The sequence below is a fragment of the Dendrobates tinctorius genome, unplaced genomic scaffold, assembly GCF_039654945.1.
Source record: "Dendrobates tinctorius isolate UK_male_01 unplaced genomic scaffold, ASM3965494v1 ptg000070l, whole genome shotgun sequence".
Classification (NCBI taxonomy): Eukaryota; Metazoa; Chordata; class Amphibia; order Anura; family Dendrobatidae; genus Dendrobates; species Dendrobates tinctorius.
The window spans coordinates 92033148-92058102 of NW_027361738.1; the positions used below are offsets into that span (position 1 = coordinate 92033148).

Here is a 24955-nt window from a genome sequence, read left to right on the forward strand (position 1 = left end):
ATCCCCACTCCAAATCCCCCACACACACATTAAATCCCCCATCCCCACTCCAAATCCCCCCACACATTAACCCAATCCCCACTCATTAACCCCCATCACCACTCCAATTCCCCCCACACATTAAATAACCCCCATCCCCACTCCAAATACCCCCACACATTAACCCTTATCCCCACTCATTAACCCCTACACACATTAACCCCCATCACCACTCCAAATCCACCCACACATTAAATAACCCCCATCCCCACTCCAAATACCCCCACACATTAACCCCATCACCACTCATTAACCCCCACACATTAACCCCATCCCCACTCATTAACCCCCCACACATTAACCCCATCCCCATTCATTAACCCCCCACACATTAACCCTTATCCCCACTCATTAACCCCCATCCCCACTCATTAACGCCCCCACACATTAACCCCATCCCCATTCATTAACCCCTACACACATTAACCCCATCACCACTCCAAATCCCCCCACACATTAAATAACCCCCATCCCCACTCCAAATACCCCCACACATTAACCCCATCACCACTCATTAACACCCACACACTAACCCCATCCCCACACATTAACCCTTATCCCCACTCATTAACGCCCCCACACATTAACCCCATCCCCATTCATTAACCCCCCACACATTAACCCTTATCCCCACTCATTAACCCCATCCCTACTCATTAACGCCCCCACACATTAACCCCATCCCCATTCATTAACCCCCCCACACATTAACCCTTATCCCCACTCATTAACCCCCCATCCCCACTCATTAACGCCCCCACACATTAACCCCCATCCATTAACCCCCCCACATTAACCCCCATCCCCACTCAATGCCCCCACACATTAACCCCCATCCCCATTCATGAACCCCCCATACATTAACCCCCATTCCCACACATTAACCCCCATGCCCTCTACAAATCCCCCCCCATCTCCCATCTTCGGTGGGTCTTCAGCTCCACAGTGGAGCACACTTACCACCAGGGTTCTCTCTGGGTGCCGGGAAGTGACGTCAGCAGCGTGATCACATGACCTGATCACGCTGCTGACGTCACTCTGGCCCGGCGGTCAGAGCTGCAGTTGCACTGGCATCTGTATAGACGCCAGTACAATTGCTCCCTGGGAGCCGGCACTCGCTTCTTCTCTGCGTCGGCTGTCAGCTTGACAGCTGACACAGAGAACCGCCAACTCCCAGGCCGGGGGGGCGGCAGAATGCAGCCGCCAGGGAGGACACTGTGGACCGCTGCATTAGGCGGCCCGACTGCGCCCCACTGCTGGCTGCGCCCGGGGCAAATGCCCCGGCTGCCCCCCCCAGATACGCCGCTGCATTACAGCATAACAATAATCACATAGATCATAACAGATACCAAGAGGAATGAGGGCCCTGCTCGCAAGCTTACAGTCTATGAGGAACAAAAAAGGGAGACACGAAAGGTGGGTGGTAACAATTGCCCTGATTGTTTGGACCAGCCATAATGTTAAGTGTGTAACAGTACAGATGCAGAGGGCTAATGGATGCATAAAGCATGTGGGAACATGATGCGGGGAAGAAAATATGTGCAACAAGGAATGGGGAAAAGACGAGAAGCGGAAGAACAGGTGGCGGGCTGCAGGGGTGGTGGGACAAGTGAGCTGGGAGGGGAGTAGTACATTTTTTAAATAAATGTTTTTCAGCCCTTTCAAAGTTAATATCCGTGACTTTGTGAAAAACAAAACATGTGCCGAAGCACTAACAGAAAGCTAGTTGCTACCTGCCTGCTGTGCCCGGTTTCATTCTTCCATGGCACAGAGCGGTCACAGACCGCTCCTGCCAGCAATTCAGCTGCCTCTACTGACATCCCATCAACATAGCGTCAGCTTCCTTTCCGCTCTGCTTTGTTGACAGGTCATAACTTCCGACATCGGGAGCTGATTGTCAATCTGCATGACATCAGCAGTCACACTCTGTTGACAAAGCAGGGTGGAAAAGAAGCCATCACTCTGACGTTATGTCATCAGAGCCAGCTGACTAGCCAGCAGGAGCGATTTGTGACTGCTCTGTGCCGGTGGTGAACAGCGTTGGGCACAACAGGCAGGTGAGCAGCAACTATCTGCCTGTTAGCGCTTAGGCACATTTTTGTTTTTCACAAAGTCAGGGATATCCCGTTTAAGATCCAGCAAAATAGTGCCTACAGATGATAACTCCTGTTCTGTCTTCACTAAATGAGGCAGACTCATTGCAGCTATACAGAAAGCTAAACCACCATACCGGGGTCCAATAATGAGACTGTGGTTGAATCTGTGCTTTTATTGAACTTGATAGTATATTGGCGCGGTGAAACTGTAAACAATCATAATATATACAATCAGTACAGGGTACAGCAGAAATACATATTATACATGTCAAACATTGTGCATGAACATCTACAAAGCTAGTAAGCTAGGCTAATACTAGGACAGGAGTTAACTATAAAGAGCATAAATACATACCGGCAATGCAATCGCAAGGGGAGAGCAATAGATGTGATCCTCCTTAGATACAAGATGAAAGGGAATGGAGGGAAAATGGAGGTGAAGTACCATAATGCATTGCAAAAGAAGGGAGGAGATTCAGACATAAGAAAAGACAGAATAGGACGAGAACACGACTCTGGCCGCTAGAGGGAGCCAAAACACTGCAGACGAATAAAGATTGTTAAAACTCCTAAATATACAAATTTCCTATATGACACAATCAGATAACAATTAGGTGTTAACAAAATAATCATCATCATCAGTATTCTTAAGAATATAGAATTTTTTTGCAAAAATTCAAGCAGAATTAAATTCTACACAAATAAATTTGTTCATTTCTAATACACAGATAGTAGATGGATACATCTCATCTGCTGAACAAATCTCTGTGGTAGTTTGTTACAATGTATCGGTCCAGAGATCAGGCTGTTTAGCTCACAGGGCATTTTGTAGACCAGATACATTGGTGTCCACTAATATTGCTCGGAGCATATCTAAGATCAGGTTCACACTAGCATTTGAGATTCTGACTGTCTGTTCCATTAAAAACACAGAACTCTGCAAGAAAAAAACACATCCATCCTATCTTGGGAGCAAATAATGTCAGATGGACACCATTAACCATGCAAAAAAAGAAGCAAAAATTGCTGTATTTTTGAGAGAACCTTCTAACGGAGAAACGGAACTGTTAGAAAGTTGTAAAACATACATTTTAAAATAAATTTTTTTTAGGCAAAAAGTCAAATAAGGAGGAGAAAAATACGGCTCTGAAGACTGCAGAAGATTATCTGAAGAAGATGAATCACGCCGCCAACACTCAGGTATTAACTTCGGACTCGGGAAAAAAGGAAATCTACCATTTTCCAAACATATTTTCAGGGTAGAACTAACCGAATTGAATCTCCCCGTTACCTCCTGTGTAAGGATAAATAACACCGTGATGGGCTGTAAGGATGGACAGGTAGCAGTGGACCGAAAACAAAAGACCCAACTCCTCTGGAAACAAAATGATTTCATATTCTAGAAAATTAAAAGAAATAAATGAATTAACATTTATAACCCATATTGTACTGTACATAACGGCTGTTCCAGGAATTGGTTTACTTAAACTGATTCTCACGTCTTGCACATTTATAACTTATCCACAGGAAAGTAAATATTCCAGTAAACAGTAGATAAAATGAAGTTTTAATAAATGTCAGACTTTTTCCCAGTCCTGTGAACTATTATATTTCTAATGACATCGGTTTTTAAGCTCCATGTGCTCCTGTTACAGATCATAGTTCTACCGGAGGAAGGGGAGACCCCAATGTTCAAACAGTATTTCAAAGACTGGAGCGACAAAGACCAAAGTCAAGGCTTCGGGAAGGTGGTCACTAAGGGAAGAATTGCAAATATTAAGAAAACTCCATTTGATGCAAAATTGCTTCACAACTCTCCAAAAATGGCTGCTCAGTACAACATGATCGACGACGGGTCAGGACAAGCCGAGGTAATTTTAGAATTTTTTTATTTTAATGTAGACTTTTATAATACTGCTCCCTATATACAAGAAAATAACTACTATAATACTGCTCCTATGTACAAGGATATAACTACTATAATACTGCTCCTATGTACAAGAATATAACTACTATAATACTGCCCCTATGTACAAGAATATAACTACTATAATACTGCTCCTATGTACAAGAATATAACTACTATAATACTGCCCCTATGTACAAGAATATAACTACTATAATACTGCCCCCTATGTACAAGAATATAACTACTATAATACTGCCCCCTATGTACAAGAATATAACTACTATAATACTGCTCCTATATACAAGAATATAACTACTATAATACTGCTCCTATGTACAAGGATATAACTACTATAATACTGCCCCTATGTACAAGAATATAACTACTATAATACTGCCCCTATGTACAAGAATATAACTACTATAATACTGCCCCTATGTCCAAGAATATAACTACTATAATACTGCTCCTATGTACAAGAATATAACTACTATAATACTGCCCCTATGTACAAGAATATAACTACTATAATACTGCCCCCTATGTACAAGAATATAACTACTATAATACTGCCCCTATGTACAAGAATATAACTACTATAATACTGCCCCTATGTACAAGAATATAACTACTATAATACTGCTCCTATGTACAAGAATATAACTACTATAATACTGCTCCTATGTACAAGAATATAACTACTATAATACTGCTCCTATGTACAAGAATATAACTACTATAATACTGCCCCCTATGTACAAGAATATAACTACTATAATACTGCCCCCTATGTACAAGAATATAACTACTATAATACTGCCCCTATGTACAAGAATATAACTACTATAATACTGCCCCTATGTACAAGAATATAACTACTATAATACTGCCCCTATGTACAAGAATATAACTACTATAATACTGCCCCTATGTACAAGAATGTAACTACTATACTGCCCCCATATACAAGAATATTACTACTATAATAATGCCCCCTACAGTTGTGGCCAAAAGTATTGACACCCCTGCAATTCTGTCAGATAATACTCAGTTTCTTCCTGAAAATGATTGCAAACACAAATTCTTTGGTATTATTATCTTCATTTAATTTGTCTTAAATGAAAAACACAAACGAGAATGAAGCAAAAAGCAAAACATTGATCATTTCACACAAAACTCCAAAAATGGGCCAGAAAAAAAGTATTGGCACCCTCAGCCTAATACTTGGTTGCACAACCTTTAGCCAAAATAACTGCGACCAACCACTTCCGGTAACCATCAATGAGTTTCTTACAATGCTCTGCTGGAATTTTAGACCATTTTTCTTTGGCAAACTGCTCCAGGTCCCTGATATTTGAAGGGTGCCTTCTCCAAACTGCCATTTTTAGATCTCTCCACAGGTGTTCTATGGGATTCAGGTCTGGACTCATTGCTGGCCACCTTAGAAGTCTCCAGTGCTTTCTCTCACACCATTTTCTAGTGCTTTTTGAAGTGTGTTTTGGGTCATTGTCCTGCTGGAAGACCCATGACCTCTGAGGGAGACCCAGCTTTCTCACACTGGGCCCTACATTATGCTGCAAAATTTGTTGGTAGTCTTCAGACTTCACAATGCCATGCACACGGTCAAGCAGTCCAGTGCCAGAGGTAGCAAAGCAACCCCAAAACATCAGGGAACCTCCGCCATGTTTGACTGTAGGGACAGTGTTCTTTTCTTTGCCTCTTTTTCTTCTCCTGTAAACTCTATGTTGATGCGTTTGCCCAAAAAGCTCTACTTTTGTCTCATCTGACCAGAGAACATTTTTCCAAAATGTTTTAGGCTCTTTCAGGTAAGTTTTGGCAAACTCCAGCCTGGCTTTTTTATGTCTCGGGGTAAGAAGTGGGGTCTTCCTGGGTCTCCTACCATAAAGTCCCTTTTCATTCAGACACTGACGGATAGTACGTGTTGACACTGTTGTACCCTCGGACTGCAGGGCAGCTTGAACTTGTTTGGATGTTAGTCGAGGTTCTTTATCCAACATCAGCACAATCTTGTGTTGAAATCTCTTGTCAATTTTTCTTTTCTGTCCACCTCTAGGGAGGTTAGCCACAGTGCCATGGGCTTTACACTTCTTGATGACACTGCGCACGGTAGACACAGGAACATTCAGGTCTTTGGAGATGGACTTGTAGCCTTGAGATTGCTCATGCTTCCTCACAATTTGGTTTCTCAAGTCCTCAGACAGTTCTTTGGTCTTCTTTCTTTTCTCCATGCTCAATGTGGTACACACAAGGACACAGGACAGAGGTTGAGTCAACTTTAATCCATGTCAACTGGCTGCAAGTGTGATTTAGTTATTGCCAACATCTGTTAGGTGCCACAGGTAAGTTACAGGTGCTGTTAATTACACAAATTAGAGAAGCATCACATGATTTTTCGAAAAGTGCCAATACTTTTGTCCACCCTCTTTTTTATGTTTGGTGTGGAATTATATCCAATTTGGCTTTAGGACAATTCTTTTTGTGTTTTTTCATTTAAGACAAATTAAATGAAGATAATAATACCAAAGAATTTGTGTTTGCAATCATTTTCAGGAAGAAACTGAGTATTATCTGACAGAATTGCAGGGGTGTCAATACTTTTGGCCACAACTGTATGTACAAGAATATAACTACTATAATACTGCCCCTATGTACAAAAATATAACTACTATAATACTGCCCCTATGTACAAGAATATAACTACTATAATACTGTCCCCTATATACAAGAATATAACTACTATAATACTGCCTCCTATATACAAGAATATAACTACTATAATACTGCCCCTATGTACAAGAATATAACTACTATACTACTGCCCCTATGCACAAGAATATAATTACTATAATACTGCCCCTATGTACAAGAATATATCTACTATAATACTGCTCCTATGTACAAGAATATAACTACTATAATACTGCCCCTATGTACAAGAATATAACTACTATACTACTGCCCCTATGCACAAGAATATAATTACTATAATACTGCCCCTATGTACAAGAATATATCTACTATAATACTGCTCCTATGTACAAGAATATAACTACTATAATACTGCCCCTATGTACAAGAATAATACTACTATAATACTGCTCCTATGTTCAAGAATATAACTACTATAATACTGCTCCTATATACAGGAATATAACTACTATAATACTGCCCCTGTGTAAAAGAATATAACTACTATAATACTGCCCCTATGTACAAGAATATATCTACTATAATACTGCCCCTATGTACAAGAATATATCTACTATAATACTGCCTCCTATGTACAAGACTATAACTACTATAATACTGCCTCCTATGTACAAGAATATAACTACTATAATACTGCTCCTATGTACAAGAATATAACAACTATAATACTGTCCCTATGTACAAGAATATAACTACTATAATACTGCCCCTATGTACAAGAATAATACTACTATAATACTGCTCCTATGTACAGGAATATAACGACTATAATAATGCCCCTATGTACAAGAATATAACTGCTATAATACTGCTCCTATATACAGGAATATAACTACTATAATACTGCCCCTGTGTAAAAGAATATAACTACTATAATACTGCCTCCTATGTACAAGAATATAACTACTATAATACTGCTCCTATGTACAAGAATATAACTACTATAATACTGCTCCTACAGTATGTACAAGAATATAACTACTATAATACTGCTCCTATATACAGGAATATAACTACTATAATACTGCCCCTATGTACAAGAATATAACTATTATAATACTGCCCCTATGTACAAGAATATGACTACTATAATACTGCCCCTATGTACAAGAATATAACTACTATAATACTGCCCCCTATGTACAAGAATATAACTACTATAATACTGCCCCTATGTACAAGAATATATCTACTATAATACTGCCCCCTATGTACAAGAATATAACTACTATAATACTGCCCCCTATGTACAAGAATATAACTACTATAATACTGCCCCCTATGTACAAGAATATAACTACTATAATACTGCCCCCTATGTACAAGAATATAACTACTATAATACTGCTCCTATGTACAAGAACATAACTACTATAATACTGCCCCTATGCACAAGAATATAACTACTATAATACTGCTCCTACAGTATGTACAAGAATATAACTACTATAATACTGCTCCTATGTGCAAGAATATAACTACTATAATACTGCCCCTATGCACAAGAATATAACTATTATAATACTGCCCCTATGTACAAGAATATAACTACTATAATACTGCCCCTATGTACAAGAATATAACTACTATAATACTGCCCCTATGTACAAGAATATAACTATTATAATACTGCCCCTATGTACAAGAATATAACTACTATAATACTGCCCCTATGTACAAGAATATAACTACTATAATACTGCCCCTATGTACAAGAATATATCTACTATAATACTGCCCCCTATGTACAAGAATATAACTACTATAATACTGCCCCCTATGTACAAGAATATAACTACTATAATACTGCCCCCTATGTACAAGAATATAACTACTATAATACTGCCCCCTATGTACAAGAATATAACTACTATAATACTGCTCCTATGTACAAGAACATAACTACTATAATACTGCCCCTATGCACAAGAATATAACTACTATAATACTGCTCCTACAGTATGTACAAGAATATAACTACTATAATACTGCTCCTATGTACAAGAACATAACTACTATAATACTGCCCCTATGCACAAGAATATAACTACTATAATACTGCTCCTATGTACAAGAATATAACTACTATAATACTGCCCCTATGCACAAGAACATAACTACTATAATACTGCCCCTATGCACAAGAATATAACTACTATAATACTGCTCCTACAGTATGTACAAGAATATAACTACTATAATACTGCTCCTATGTGCAAGAACATAACTACTATAATACTGCCCCTATGCACAAGAATATAACTACTATAATACTGCTCCTACAGTATGTACAAGAATATAACTACTATAATACTGCTCCCTATGTACAGGAATATAACTACTATAATACTGCCCCTATGTACAAGAATATAACTACTATAATACTGCCCCTATGTACAAGAATATAACTACTATAATACTGCTCCCTATGTACAGGAATATAACTACTATAATACTGCCCCTATGTACAAGAATATAACTACTATAATACTGCCCCTATGCACAAGAATATAACTACTATAATACTGCTCCTACAGTATGTACAAGAATATAACTACTATAATACTGCTCCCTATGTACAGGAATATAACTACTATAATACTGCCCCCTATGTGTGAAAATCAAGAAAATCGAATCAGTTTTAACACTGGATCCTATAGACGTTTTTTCCATGATTATTATTGTGATTGATGTTTTTATTCTTCTCTAAGATTTGGCGAGTGGAATCCTGCGGACGAGTTCCTATAGACCCGAAGACATTTGGGCAATTCTATGGTGGGGATTGTTACATCATTTTATACACTTGTGCTAAGGGAACAGTGATCTATACCTGGTGAGTGATTAATGTTCCTTAATTGTTGATATCCCTAAAAAAAAAAAAATAATAATTTTGAAAAAAAGAATAAACCTTTTTTTTAAGCCTACAAACTAGTATCACTTTAGTGATGTGGCCAGTAGAGGGCGGCATTCTTCCGGGCTGCTACTGTATAGGGAATGTGAGTCATCACTAGATAGGTCTGCTCAGGTTGAGGCTGTACTCTGCCGGTCACAGGTGACCTATAAGTTGTGTAGAGCTGCTGATCTCAATATTATCTGCTGATTTGAAATATACATATCTAATAATTACAATGGTATTTATTTATATTATTTTTTTTATAGCAAAATTGTGATAATTTAGTTAGTATCAAATTTTCAAACATGGGGTTCACGTTTTTTAGATATGTTTTTATGGCTGTTCACACAGTATTCTTCCACTGAGATCCTCAGCAATTATTTATAATCTACGGTAAAGTCTGGTAAATGGTCATTAATTTCCCTACAGCGCCCCTACAGGTGAAATGTTTTACTACACCGTGCCTATGCACATTTATAGGACGGGTCCTCCAGAGTGAGGGACGCTCTTTACATAAGAGATCTGGAGCCTGCCCAGAGGACCCCCCACTAGTGACCCCATACAACCCAACACGGTATTGACAATGGGCATTATAGACCGGACAACTCCATTAACTACCGCAGTCCTTGTGTCGCGATGACGACGACCTGATGACCAAGGACGCTCCTCACCCCAATGAGCTGCCGGACTGGTCTCCTCAATCTGCTGGATTATCGGGCTATTTCTTGATTATCTGGCACAGGGCCACATTACATATGAAGAAGATTTTCCAAACCATTGGATTCCAGATTAATGGATTTCCTCTTTGTGATAGATTTGATCCGTTTGTTCCTTTCAGGCAGGGGAATCATTCGACAAAGGATGAGATCATGGCGTCCGCCTTCCTCACGGTGCAGCTGGATCGCTCCATCAAGGCCGGAGCCACTCACGTCAGTACAGTACTGATACCGGGGTTATATCAGCGCGGCGTTTCACCTATTACATTCCTGTTTTTGCCCTTATATCATCCACTCGCTTTATCTCTGACATGTCATAACATCAGGATGAATTATTAATAATCCTCTTCCAATCTTCTGCTCGTTTTCATCACAATAGAAAGATAGATAATAGATCATAGACAGATAATAGACAGATAGATAGAAAGATAGATAGATAATAGATAGATGATAGACAGATAAATAGATAGATAAATAGATAGATAATAGACATATAGATGATAGATAGATGATAGACAGATAATAGATAGATAAATAGATACATTATAGATAGATGATAGATAGATAATAGAAAGATAGATAATAAACAGATAATAGAAAGATAGATAGATGATAGATAGATGATAGATAATAGACAGATAATAGAAAGATAGATAAATAGATAGATAATAGACAGATATATAGATAATAGACAGATGATAATAGAGCCACCTAGTGATGATAATGGTGGGGGAGGGGTGGTTGTTTGCGTACAGTCATACATTAATGAGTCCTGGGAGAGAAGCTTTCAGCCTCCGGGATATAAATATGAAACTTACATAGGACTGACTTTTCCTCCGCTAGGAGCGGTCACATTACACGACCCTCACTCCTATATACCTAGAGACAGCACAGCCGTATACCGCTGCACGGTCCCCGCAGATCTTTATAGTGACGGTCACTAGGGGTCTTCCCCTTCTGCCGACCATTGATAACATGGTGTCTATGGAGGTGAATGAGCAGCTGTCGGTGACAGGCGAGCGACAGCTACAGGAGGGGGACTGCCGCACATTACACTTGTGTCCGGACGGTTCTACAGCACAAAGCCGGACACATGTAATTAAATATCTCCTATTGTTATTATCTTCACACCGGACACATTGAAATTATTGTCGTCATTGATCAAATAAAGCTTTTTATAAAAGGGAAAAAAAAAAACATTTAGATAAAACTATGTAAACAATTTACAACTATTTCTAAAAAAAATGAATAAGAATTAAAATATTAAAAAAATTCTCAGTGACTCCATGTTCCGTGAATCACAAGGCCCCATTTGCCCTGAACACATGCGTGTAACACTCTGAGGACACCTAGGACTGTATCCAGCACTTTTCAGTGCAACTACAGCCTAAATTATATATTTACAATTCAAAATTATTGTGAACGAGCATTCCTAGGAAAAATTATTTCCGGATATTGACAGCCTGCTTCCACTGCAAAATTAACAGTATGAGCAAGTAAAATGCTTGAAATGATTTTTAAAGCTGGCTTAGAAGTCATAGTTCTCGGCAGCGCATTGTCAGGTGTAAACAGGACTCGTGCTGCCGAGAACAATGGCATCCTATGTGCACGGAATAATTTACATGCACTTCAGAAGTGCGGTCCGCCTGCATAAAAAGGCAATTTAATGACTGCAGATCGGCAAACAAACTGCTATACAAATTAATGTAACCAGATCATTAGTAACGTCCAAGTGACTCTCACATATCGGTCTATGGAGAAGCAGATGGCAGCTGTTTTTCACGGTTGTGTTGTCACACACTATGGGTAATGTTTTTGACTCCCATCTCTTTACTGAGCTTGGAGCTGTGACGTCGTCTCACTCTCCAGATTCATCACAAAATGGCTGCTGCATTCACTGCCTCAGCTTTTACACAGGCTCTTTCAGTCCCACCTGATTTGGCTGCATTGTCCCATGTGCTGTGACAGCTATAAGGCATTATAGAGAGGCAGCGTCCATTCCAGTAGTCATGCAAGCCTTTTCTGACCCACACAGCCTTCTGATTAGCGTAGAATGATGCTGTGCATTTTTTGGCCACTTTCATTAATCGAATCGCAAGTTGGAGTGGCATTGCACGGCGAAAAAGCCTCCTTACCTTGGCATGCCAGAGCCGGTATGTCGCTCTCTTTAAGGAGAAACATTACGCCTTAGACTTGATTTTTTGGTATTGCTGTCGTTTTTTTGTACTTCGTGGCTCCTTTTTGAGCTAGGCATTTCATTTACATAGCTTCCCATGGTCTGACCAATCGGACCCCGTCCGTGCTCTGTCCCCGTCTACATCGAGGTCGTCTGATACAAGATAATGTTTTAATACCAGTGGACAGGATCATCATGATTTTGGCTACACCTTGTCATGATGGGATGGATTTTATGCTTTTTTTTTTTTTTTTTTTTTAAATCAATACCAGTTTATACTATGTCCCCTATTCACTATATAATCGTCTAATTCTGTCTGTTTGTAACGGAAATCCCGCGTCACTGATTGGTCGCACCCGGCCTGGTGCGACCAATCAGCGACAGGCGCAGTCTGGCCGCGAATTAGCGCGGAATTTGAATGACGCACGCCACCGTTGGGAGATCTGCGGCGCTAGCTGCTGATCTCCCGACGGTTGCCGCAGGTCATCTCCTGCCACACGGAGGTCAGCGGCGACACAGCCGGGAGATGACCGGTACTAGCCGGTACCCAGGGTCTAGAGGAGGGGAGATTCTCCTCCAGGCCCTGGGTACCATAAACCTGTAAAAAATAGAATTAAAATAAAAAATAGTGATATACTCACCTTCCAATGGCCCCCGGCCTCTTTCCCTCCTCTCACCACGCGCCCGGCATCTTCCGGTCCCAGTAATGCTTTGCGCGAAACACCGCTGATGATATTGCGCTCTCGTGAGAGTGACGACATCTCCGGTCCTTCGTGCTAAGCATTACTGGGACCGGAAGATGCTGGGAGTGTGGAGAGGAGATCGGGGGCCGTCGGAAGGTGAGAATAACTTTTTTTTTTTAATTTTTTTTAATATTCTGTTATTATTGATGCCACATCGGCAGCATCAATAGTAAAAAGTTGATCACAATTGTCAAACACTATGCTTGTGTGTGACCAACCTGCCAATCACATTCCAAGCTTGGAACGAGCTTGAATTCCGTACATGAAAAACGCATGCGAATTCACATGCGTTTTTCCCGCGGCGGGAGTTGTGGAAATTTCCGCAGCATTTCTGCAACGTGGGTACTTAGCCTCAGTGTGACACGCAGCAGCGACCAGGCCCCCCGCTGTGAGATCGCCGATCGTCCTGGACCATCTTTAGAACGTCGGTCTCCCGCTGGCCATATTCTAGAATACCCGAGGCGTTAGAATCGGGCCACCATCTAGTGTCGGTTGCTATTTCCTTACTGCAGGGTATACGCTCACTTTGTTTCTATCTGTTAAACGGCCGCAGTGTGAACACGGTCCTACACTTTGCTTCTATGCTAAACTTGTGTTCCGCCTCATTTCTTTGGTTTTACTACTAACATTAGACATTTCAAACTTCTAAAATATTATACTACTACTACTTATAATATGATATACTACTGCTATCGCTGCTAAATATACAACTAAACCAGCGTACGAATGCTAAAAATACGACTGTTATTAAAATATACTACTAAAAATCCTACTAGAGAAGTAACATTGTAGCACTACGACTTCTACGCTCAGGGTCACCAATTTAGTTTTTTTCTGGACATCTTATTAGGGACATATCGAAAAGCGTCATTATTAAAGCTGATAGGTGTTAAGAAAGCCTGGATTAAGGCGATGAACCCATCAGTAGCCATCACTGTGACCTGGAAAATGATAAAATATTGGTACGAGCTCCTCCAGCGTCACATTAGTAGAAGACCCCAGGACGGCCCGTAGCCCATGGTAGGTGGGGATAATAGTAGAAGTTTCTCATTTTTTGTTTTTGTAGACTCGCGTCTCTCAGGGGAAGGAGCCTCCACATCTTCTGGCCATATTCAAAGACAAGCCGCTGATCGTCTTCAAGGACGGCACGTCCAGGAAGAGCGGCCAGGCTCCTCCGCGCGCCATCCGGCTCTTCCAAGTCAGAAAGAACATAGGATCGATCACGAGGATAAATGAGGTAAGGGAGGCAACAAATACGGGAGCGTCACATTTTGGAAATGCCTCCATAGGTCAAAAATTTATTTTCAGCCATTTCTAGGAAAGTCCGGTGACAACCGATATGGTGGCAATTATTGTCACCCTAGATCCTGTTGTAAGTGGCATTGTTACGGCTGCAATGTCATGAGAGTATGGGGGACTAAAACCCATTGGGTTAGCAAATCTTGGCTGACACTTATGGGGGTGCAGAGACTTACACTATTGTGGGGACATTAACCTCTGCGGTGGATATGGCACATATTTCATGGTATGAAGATATTGTAGACGGCTGTGTAATGCAGACAACTCAGTTCTGAGGATACTATTATTGCGGCACAACAGCCGGCACTTGTAAAGGGCGTATTGGGAACTGCACTGTTACGGGGGCACTATGGTCATCTATTATAACATTTAGGATAACACTGTTGGTATCACTTTGGTGGGGCACAGGGGCTGGCACTGTTATGGGAACTGTGGCCTGCTCTTGCATTACTGGGGCGTTCACTATAATAGGGGCTTTGTGGATGATATTGTTATGGGGCACAGGTGATAAACTTTTTTTTCAGCCATTTCATTTATGTGAACTCATTTTTTTTTTTTAATCTAAAGGAGTTGTCCAGGATTTGAAAAACATCCGACTTTCTTCTTCCAGAAACAGCACCAGTCTTGTTTTCAGGTTGCGCTTGGTATTGTAGCTCAGCTACACTGAAGTTATTGATGCCAAGTTGCAGTACCATACCCCACCTGTAGATGAGGTGGCGCTGTTTTTAGCTAAAAGGCAACTATGTTTTTCTAAACTTGGGCAACCCCTTTGATTTCACAGATCAGACTCCGGAATAAGTGAGCCCTTGTGTATGTGCAGGTTGACGCTGACGCCCGATCGCTCAACGCCAACGATGCTTTTGTGCTGAAATTCCAAAGTGACACGGCCATTATGTGGATTGGGAAAGGAGCAAATGTGGAGGAAATCAAAGGTGCGGAATATCTGGTGACGACTATGAAGTGGAAAGGAACAAAAGTGGAAGAAGGCAAAGAGCCAGGTACGAGATCAATCAGCAGACGGACGTTCTGTGGTCATTCTCGCGCTGCAGACCCGGCTGTCAATCACAGTCCTGGAGCGCGGCGCGTACAGCCGCCGGTCACAGTGTGGTGTACAGTATAACAAGTGCTGACTGTGGCTGCTCTGTCCACGTCCCCTCGACCGGAAGCTGGCGGCTCCTGGGAGGAAACGAGTTCACTGTCTCCTGGTAGCCGCACGGTCAGTAAGACACAATGTAACACTATTTATACAGATTATAATCCAAGAACGTGGTTCTTTCATCAGACACTTTCTGGACAACTCTGGGCGGGAAGAAGGAATATCAGACGTCTCCTCTCCTAGAAACCCAACTGGAAGATCATCCACCCAAACTGTACGGATGCTCCAACAGAACCGGGAGGTTTCTGGTAATAATCCGAATCTTCATAGCTTTCATTAATTAAGTATCCCTAAGTATGACATGATAGGAGGGGTCCTACATGTGAGACCCCTATGTCTTATCCAGAGCCAGGACCCCGATCTCCCATGTATCACATATCAATGACTGAGCTGCACTCGGATACATTTTACCAGCTGTGATACATTGTCACAATCTGACATCACAGGATTCCATAGACTGGATACAAATGTAGCAGCTGTGATCAGGACCGGTCTATAGGCGGGTTCACCACTGCTGCCAATCACTGACAAATAGCAGAGATCTATGGGGAGAAACCGGAACACAAAGGGGGCAGATTTACTATTATGAATGTGTATAGACGTTGTGGCTGAATGCATAAAGTGTTGGCGCAAGTTTTGGACTTGTTTATGGTGTTTAATTCACGGGTTTCCACTTTACTCAGCAATGGAGTTCGGTTTAAAGGGGAAGAGCGTGATAAGGCAAGGGTTAACATGGAAAAAAAAAAAAACTGCCTGAGATTCATCATTGTGTTTCTGATCAGATTTTCAGCGTTTGTCGAGTTTCTTCTATCTTTCTTGGATGAAATACAAAAAAACTGATTGATAGAAGCTGGAAAAACCTCAAGCAGTCCATAAAAAATAAGACAGCACACGACTGCATTGGCCAGATTAATCCAAGACGTGGAACAAAATCGGACAAGTCTTCATTATTTTGCAAGGAACACTCAGTCCCAAAAAATACACACGCATGTGAACCGCACCCTAGATGAGAATAGGCACAAAAAATGCACACGAAAAACTGACGACAGCAGAACGAGCCCTAAGGGTATGTGCACACGTTGCGGATTGCTGTGCAGAATTTTCTGCATCTCTTTGCAGAATCCATGCGTTTTTTATGTGGATTTCCTGCGGATTTATTGCGGATTTCCCCTGCGTTCTTACACCTGCGGATTCCTATAATGGAATGGGTGTAAAACCGCTGCGGAATCCGCACAAAGAATTGACATGCTGCGGAAAGTGAATCGCTGCGGATTCCGTACGGAATTTTCCGCAGCATGTGCACAGCAAATTTTTTTTCCCATGGGTCATCATTGTACTGTAAATCACTTGTGGATCCGAAACAAATCCGCAACATGTGTACATACCCTAACACGACGCCTCCAAATTGTATCAAAATTTCGGTGCAAATTTTTAACTTAAAAAAGCCACCCTATAGGGGATGAAGATGTTCAGGTACATAGTTTGGGGTCTTGCAACTGATATTCCCATACAGTATGCATTACTTGTTGCGCAGAGAATTTCAGGAGCGCGCCTGTACTCACTGTTTTCTGGCAATGTCTATAATAACCCTGCAATCTCCTATCTCCTCCACGGCGCCTGGTAGGTTGAAGAAGTTCCCGGCGAGTTTACACAAGAAGACCTGGCCGAGGATGACGTCATGATGCTGGACACCTGGGAACAGGTAAGAAATGCTGGAATAACTTCTGACCACTAGGGGGCGTAGCACTAAAGTACTTCCCAGTGACGCACAGCTACCTGCAGCCGCCACTAGAGGGGGCTAATCTCATACAGAATTATACCGCATCCAGTGAGCGGAGGACGCCGAAAACCAAAGCTATATAATATCTAACTTCTCCGAGCTCCACGGTACAGACTCTGCGTATTGTATCATTTATCTGCACAGAGCTCCGGACCCAACAAAAGAATGAAGGACATACCCTTTAACTCCTTATGGACCAGGGCTTAAAGGGATTGTCCATTCTGATGATATTGATGACGCAGGTCTGGGGGCCTGGGATTCCTGTGAACACTCCATTCTCAAACATTTCCAAAGACATTGTTGCAATGATGATTCCCAGTATTGGCGATGGGATTCTGTGACCTTTAAGTAAGGTTCAATCAAAAATACAAAATCTATAACAGAGTCCCCCATTACTGCAGGAAGCGCCACTTATAATATTGGTGTCTGGGCCCCTCAGGGTCAGTCGCAGCTCCCACCTTTGCATGGGCCCATCTGGAGGATCTTATGGGGATCCAGTCCATCCCTGGTCCAACCTCACGGACCTCCTCTAACTCCTCTCCACTCATCAGAATCACCCTCCTCAGTCCTGATTATCTTCTAAACATCGTTTTTGGTCATTTCTTCTAGATATTTTTGTGGATTGGGATTGATTCCAACGATGAAGAGAAGAAGGAATCGCAGGTGGCAGGTGAGTCCGTCTCTCTTGTAGGTTCCTTCGTTACCACCTCCATTTCCCCCATGATTATAGTGATCCCTGACGGGACAAGCTCTTTAATTGTAGGAGCCAGTAATTTCCCAAGTGCTGAGAGATCTGCGGGTCGGAGACCCCTGACCTGTCAGGACATAGATGGGACAACCCACCAGTTTCATGTTGCTCCACTTTGAGGTCCATACATACCATTTCTGCCTTGGCCAATAGATTCTTAATAATTGTGCAGATTTTGTTTTATGTTGGACACGTCAACGATAGAAAGTGACATTATTTTAAACAGGAAGGCGATTATGAAAAACTACATGGGTTATAGAGTTTAGAAATCCCCCTTCCATATACTCTCTTCAGCAAGTAATATGGGGGATCCTGTCCTCATTTTTTGGCCTGAGCTTCTCTGAAGGACCTGTCCTGTCTTGTGTGACACAGACACCAACAGATAAGAATGGATACGGTGTAATGCCGATTTCCTCCTGTTGAGGCACTGCTGAGAAAACAAACACTAAGTGGCTCATGGATTACAGCCAATCACTTGGGGAACACTCATCGATCAGATTATATTTAGTGAACCATCTATTAAGTATAGACTGTCCCAAGTGAAGAACTTCTTTAATGGACAGTTTAACACTCACAGTCAGGATGCAGGTCATTATACCAGAGAGGGCTCCAGGATGGGGGTCATTACGCCAGAATGGGGGTCATCATACCAGAATGGGCTCCAGAATGGGGGTCATCATACCCAAATGGGCTCCAGGATGGGGGTCATTATACCAGAATGGGGGTCATCATACCAGAATGGCTCCAGGATGGGGGTCATTATACCAGAATGGGGTCCAGGATGGGGGTCATTATACCAGAATGGGGGTCATCATACCAGAATGGGGGTCATTGCACCAGAATGGGGGTCATCATACCAGTATGGGCTACATGATGGGGGTCATCATACCAGAATGGGCTCCAGGATGGGGGTCATTATACCAGAATGGGGGTCATCATACCAGAATGGGGGTCATTGCACCAGAATGGGGGTCATCATACCAGAATGGGCTCCAGGATGGTAGTCATTACACCAGAATGGGGGTCATCATACCAGAATGGGCTCCAGAATGGGGTCATTATGCCAGAATGGGCTCCAGGATAGAGGTCATTATACTAGAATGGGATCCAGGATGGGGGTCATTATAACAGATCGGGGTTATCATACCAGAATGGGGTCCAGGATGGGGGTCATTATGCCAGAATGGGATCCAGGATGGGGGTCATTATACCAGGATGTGTGTCATCATACCAGAATGAGGTCCAGGATGGGGGTCAATATACCAGAATGGGGTCCAGGATGGGGGTCATTATGCCAGAATGGGGTCCAGGATGGGGGTCAATATACCAGAATGGGCTCCAGGATGGAGGTCATTATACCAGAATGGGGTCCAGGATGGGGGTCAATATACCAGAATGGGATCCAGGATGGGGGTCATTATAACAGATCGGGGTCATCATACCAGAATGGGGTCCAGGATGAGCGTCATTATGCCAGAATGGGATCCAGGATGGGAGTCATTATACCAGGATGGGTGTCATCATACCAGAATGAGGTCAAGGATGGGGGTCATTATACCAGGATGGAGGTCATTACACCAGAATGAGGTCCAGGATGGGGGTCATTATACCAGAATGGGGGACATTATTACAGGAAGGGGCCACTATAACATGTACTGTATGTATTTATAGGATATAGAACACTATAAAGGCCCTTACATCTGACCAACATGGAGGTGGGGACCAAGATCCAAATTTTGCACCAGGGACCAGGAGACTCTAGTTATTTTGGTATAATGACACTCATCCTGGTATAATGACCCCCATCCTAGGCCCCTTCCTAGTATAATGACCCCCATTTTGAATAATATTTTTGTATAATGACCCCCATCCTACGCCCCATCCTGGTATAATGTATATCTGTCTACCAAAGCATAAAAAAAGATTAATCTTCTGTTCCTCTGCTCCCTCGCCGCGCGGTGTCCTCTTCTGTAGCCGGCAGCATGATGTCAATGGCATATGCCGCTAGCACGCCGTCGTCAGCTGATTGGCCGGTGGCGGGTATTGCAGCATAGGGAGTCGGCGGGTCTCTGCTCTGCCTCATCTGGATGTGTGTCCTCCAATGCACGTCCAGCTGGAGTAGGCGCTGGTGTCGGCGGGCCCTCCCACACGGGCCGGCTTGCTCTCTGCGACCGCGATCGTTACGTCCCTGTGCCTCACTTGTTTTGTGATCTTTTTTTCTTGATTCACCTGACTGACGTATCTTTGGTTACAGCCAAACGTTATCTGGAGAGTGATCCATCAGGAAGAGACAAAACCATCCCCATCACCGTCGTCAAGCAAGGACACGAGCCGCCTACGTTCACCGGCTGGTTTTTGGCTTGGGATTCCCAAAAATGGCAACAGTAAAGGACAAATTACCTGGACGTTTTGGACAAATCATATACCTCATCCATCAAGATCTTGTGAAGGTCGGGATCCTCCGTGGAGCGTCGGGCTCATTCCTCCTGGTGATGCCAGCGAGTATTGGCCTCGTGTAACTGGCCAGCCTCGTCTCGTCTGCTCGCTGGGATTACATTGTCCATTTGGACCTTGCAGTCTAACAAAAAACAAAAACAACAACTTATCAGCGTCTCACAAATGTATCAAAGTTTTTGATTTCGACTAATAATAAAAGAAAGAAGAATGTAATGGATCCGTGGGGGACAGAATTTTTTTTCCTTTAATGGTGGGGTTCGACCATGCTGCATGGTCGTCTGTGATCCACGGTATGGACGGTGACCTCTACTCCTTCACCTTATTCTCGTACGTTCTTGTATCACAAGGATTAAAGTGGCGTTTTTTTATCTTATAAAATTCACAATCATTCAGACATTTTCATGAACCCCCCCCCCATTTCTATACAGCGCACACCCCAACATTGAGGCATTAGAGAGAATCTGTCACCAGGTTTCTGACATCTAATCTGCGAGCAGCATAGTGTTGGGGCTGAGACCCTGATATCAGCGATGTGTCACTTACTGGGCTGCTTGCTATAGTTTTCATAAAAATCATTGTAACATCAGCAGGAGATTATTGCTCGAGGACTGATTGGTATCTTTCTTCCTATGCACAGTGTGTACACAGAATGCTGCCAATCAGTGATGTGAGTGGGGTTATACAGGATAAAATCACTGTTTTATCGATAGAGGACTAGTAAACCTGCTGCCAGCTGGTCTAACCCTGCCCCTACCACTGATTGGCCTCTTTTTGCCTATGCACAGTATGCACAGAAAGCTGCCAATCAGAGGTGTGTGGGCGGTGTTTTATAGGATGCAGCAGATAAAACTGTAGTAATCAGCTCAATAAGTGACACATGGCTGAAATCAGGTCCCCACATCATGCTGTTTTTAGCCCCCCACATCCTCATCCGGGGGCTTCACTGTCTCCCATCCTACATCCATACACATTAATATGGAGTCGCTCCTCTGCAGATATAAAGGCTCCGCTCTTCTGGGAAGGATTTCTACAAAATTTTAGAGGCGTTTGTGGGGATTTTTGCCTCTTCATCCAGAAGATCATTTATGAGGTCAGACCCTGATGTTGGGGGGAGGCCGGGGGTCAAAATCTCATCACCAAGCCCAGACCCCTCCATCAGATACAGAAGTGCGATCCCTCGATGCTGAGCATCCAGCAAGGACACGGTTGACGGCGATGTATAAGGGGACGTTACACACTGAAGATAAAGGCGCCATACGGTGATAGCGAGGAGGGTGTGTGGATTTGCGATGTCACGCTATGCACACAGTAACGCGTTCTGCACCCCGGTCATTATGTCATAAATGCTCCTCCGCCCCCCCCCCCCCGGCACAATGAATTATTAACCATTGTAGTGCCCCCCCTCCTCCGCCGCCGGCATGTTATCCAAAGCAAATGTCTTCCATTTATAAAAGAGGGAAAAAAAAAATAGGAGACCTCGGGAAACATGTGTTATTTAGTATTTATGGTCTACATATTTCCTCCTTTAGTCAATACTTGCGGTTAATTATTAACCATTATATTTAAAGGGACAGTACATAAAAAAAAATATTCGCAAAGTTAAGTCAACGTGCTAAAATCGCTATTACCATCACTACATAGAAATCTGCAATGTTATGTATCATGCGCTATTAAGTGTCAGTCTTCACTGCAGTTTTGGTGTTTATACTCATGAATCAGGAAGATTTGGATGAACAACACAAACATCCCGATTATTGTACAACCCTTGGAAAACTAGGAATCGGGAATCGGGCCCATACGGATGGACCGGGCAGATTTAGTTCGAGTCCCTTGAAGTTTCGTTAACACATTTCCACATGTGCATGAGGATGAAACGATGCGCACACATGAGGGCGGCTATTCCTGTATTAATTGGCTGCACAATTTTTCAGCAAAAAAAAAAAATCCTGGTCATTGCTCATCCAAACCCACCGGCGATGAACATGTCTGTTAATGGCTTTTTAGGGTATATAATGGGTTTTTTTTCAGCTAAAAAATAATACTATTATTATACTAATAATACCGCCAATAGTGCTGATAATAAACAAGCTATTCGAAATCCTCATTTTCCGCATGTCATTGACGCAAGATGTTTTTTTTTCTCAAAATTCATTTTTTGCAGCATTTTTGAAGGAGGTTTATTTTTTTGGCTAAAGCTGAATATGAGCTCGAAGTAAAGATGAGCAAATGGATTCTACAATAATTAATTTTGCTACAAATTTCCCAAAAAATGTTGATTTTAATGAATCCGAAGCTTTGAGGACTTTCGCTAATCCACAAAATGTCCCCCAGCCAGCCATTATTTGGTTAAATTCTCGGGGTCAAGGAGGTGTTAAGAACACCCCCCCAAAAAAAAACCCAGTGAATTATGATACTCCCCTCTCGTCGACTCTCCCCATAACGTCCCCTCTATCACAGTCCCCGGTCCGGTTGTCTTCTTGTTCCGGGTCTTCCAGTGTTGCAGTTGAGAATTTTGAGAAATTTCCCGGACTCCAGCTAAAAGTAAATAGGAAAATGTGAGACCCGCTACAAGAAATGCGCTTTTTGTGGCCCGTATCCAGCGCCTCACTCTGTCCTTCGGCCATTTTCGCTCTCTCTACTCAGGGTCACGCTATCTACTGCTTCGTTCTACACTCCACCCACGTCACGTGGCTCTTCTGACTTATCAGACCTTAGGTCTGCTTCTGTTGCACGCTGGGCCCTATCTAACTTCCTAACATTAAACTGTCTCTGTCCCTGCACTTTAGCCCCTCCCACTACGGGCTAGTCCCAAATATTAACCCTAACTCTCCCTACCATCTGTCGAACTATTATGCCGCCAGCAATAACTCGTGTCACAATACACATTGCACATCATAACAATAGACGCATCTTCAAGGGGGAACGTGGGCAGTGTGTCCATCTCCTGGCAGAAACATGTACTAATAAAACAAATGCTACAAAAAAAAAAGTCCCTTTGTAAAAACTGAATAAAATGAATACAAACTCTTTGTGAAGGCAGCCTTAGAGCACGTGCACATGGGACACATGCTCAGCACTGCACAGGCTGAAATGTGGGGTAAATCAGCAGCTTGTCTGCAGACCTCTGCGGAAATGTCTCAGCGGATACGACCTGTGTGCAGACATCTTTACTACATGTTCTCACGCTGCTGTTTTTTGCTGCAGTTTCTTAAATCGCTGTAACAAGACTTCGCTTTTGTCACAATTTTTTTAAAGAACAGAAAAAGAAACAACGTCTCGCTTGCACTGTGCGAACATAATAATAATAATAATTAATAAAATAATAATAATTTTATTTCTATAGCGCCAACATATTCCACAGCGCTTTACAGACTCTCACTGTTTAGTGTATCATTTTCTCCGTTACGATTATTATTATTTTTGCACAGTTCATCGTGAATCATCACAAGCATGCAGCTTCATCAATTATTCAGTTTTGTCCCAGTTTTATGGAGTTTAGAATCAAGCACTGTATGGGATTGTATAATATGGGGGGATACGAGGGGGATCTTCTACATCAGGTCTGACTGAATCCTTGGACATATTAATGGTGGTGGGGAACTTTATGCTTGCGATACACAGGAAACATTCTACAATGGTCTGCAGTTTACACACTGCCTGTAACATGCGCGGGGCTGCACGGCGCACCGCTGCAGCCACTCCGGGGCCTTTTTCTATAAATTTGACTGTACGACATCTTGGCCACAGGTAGAATAATCAATGTGTAAAAAAGATTCCATACATCTTCTAGGGTTTTTAAGGTATGGTATTAAAGGGTTAACGGCAAAGAAACGGCACAAGCGCCTTTGGGTAAGAGCTGTGGCGCACAGCTAATTAGGGGGTGCACTCTACAGTTTGCAGCATCTGTCATTCATATGTCAGAAAGCCGACATTCTGGTGCTGACGGTGTTATACAGCTGACACCCCTGTCTACCTGCCGCAGTCGGAGATGGCTCCAATAGTAGCAGTTTAGCCTCTTAGATGACGCTGTCCATCATTTAAGAGTTTGGAAATAGAAGAAGGTGTCTCTTCTGAAAGCCAAAGACTCCCCCCACAACATGATTGCAGGTCGCTGATGGCCATCATGGCATCCAGGGTCGTATTATAAAGGTTCCTCGCGTCTGCCCTGTTTGTAGCCTAATTTTACAATATACAAAAATATTGCATAGTTCTT

At 42.5% G+C, this 24955-nt stretch overlaps 1 protein-coding gene and 1 long non-coding RNA gene across 2 annotated transcripts in view; one reads left to right on the top strand and one right to left on the bottom strand.

The window, feature by feature from the left end:
* LOC141095802 (uncharacterized) overlaps positions 1-17458 on the bottom strand; it is a 61588-nt gene extending 44130 nt beyond the window's left edge. The window contains exon 1 of the long non-coding RNA XR_012233475.1: positions 17320-17458. This is a non-coding gene — a long non-coding RNA (uncharacterized lncRNA). The remainder of the gene's footprint in view (positions 1-17319) is intronic.
* LOC141095801 (scinderin-like) overlaps positions 1-20959 on the top strand; it is a 49972-nt gene extending 29013 nt beyond the window's left edge. Inside the window, exons 7-16 of the mRNA XM_073582123.1 lie at positions 3247-3335; positions 3791-4006; positions 9486-9607; positions 10506-10596; positions 14369-14539; positions 15422-15599; positions 15884-16005; positions 17382-17459; positions 18147-18207; positions 20540-20959. Of these exons, the coding sequence (XP_073438224.1) occupies positions 3247-3335; positions 3791-4006; positions 9486-9607; positions 10506-10596; positions 14369-14539; positions 15422-15599; positions 15884-16005; positions 17382-17459; positions 18147-18207; positions 20540-20673 (1262 nt within the window). The 3' untranslated portion in view covers positions 20674-20959. The remainder of the gene's footprint in view (positions 1-3246; positions 3336-3790; positions 4007-9485; positions 9608-10505; positions 10597-14368; positions 14540-15421; positions 15600-15883; positions 16006-17381; positions 17460-18146; positions 18208-20539) is intronic.
* The last annotated feature ends 3996 nt before the right edge of the window (positions 20960-24955 follow it).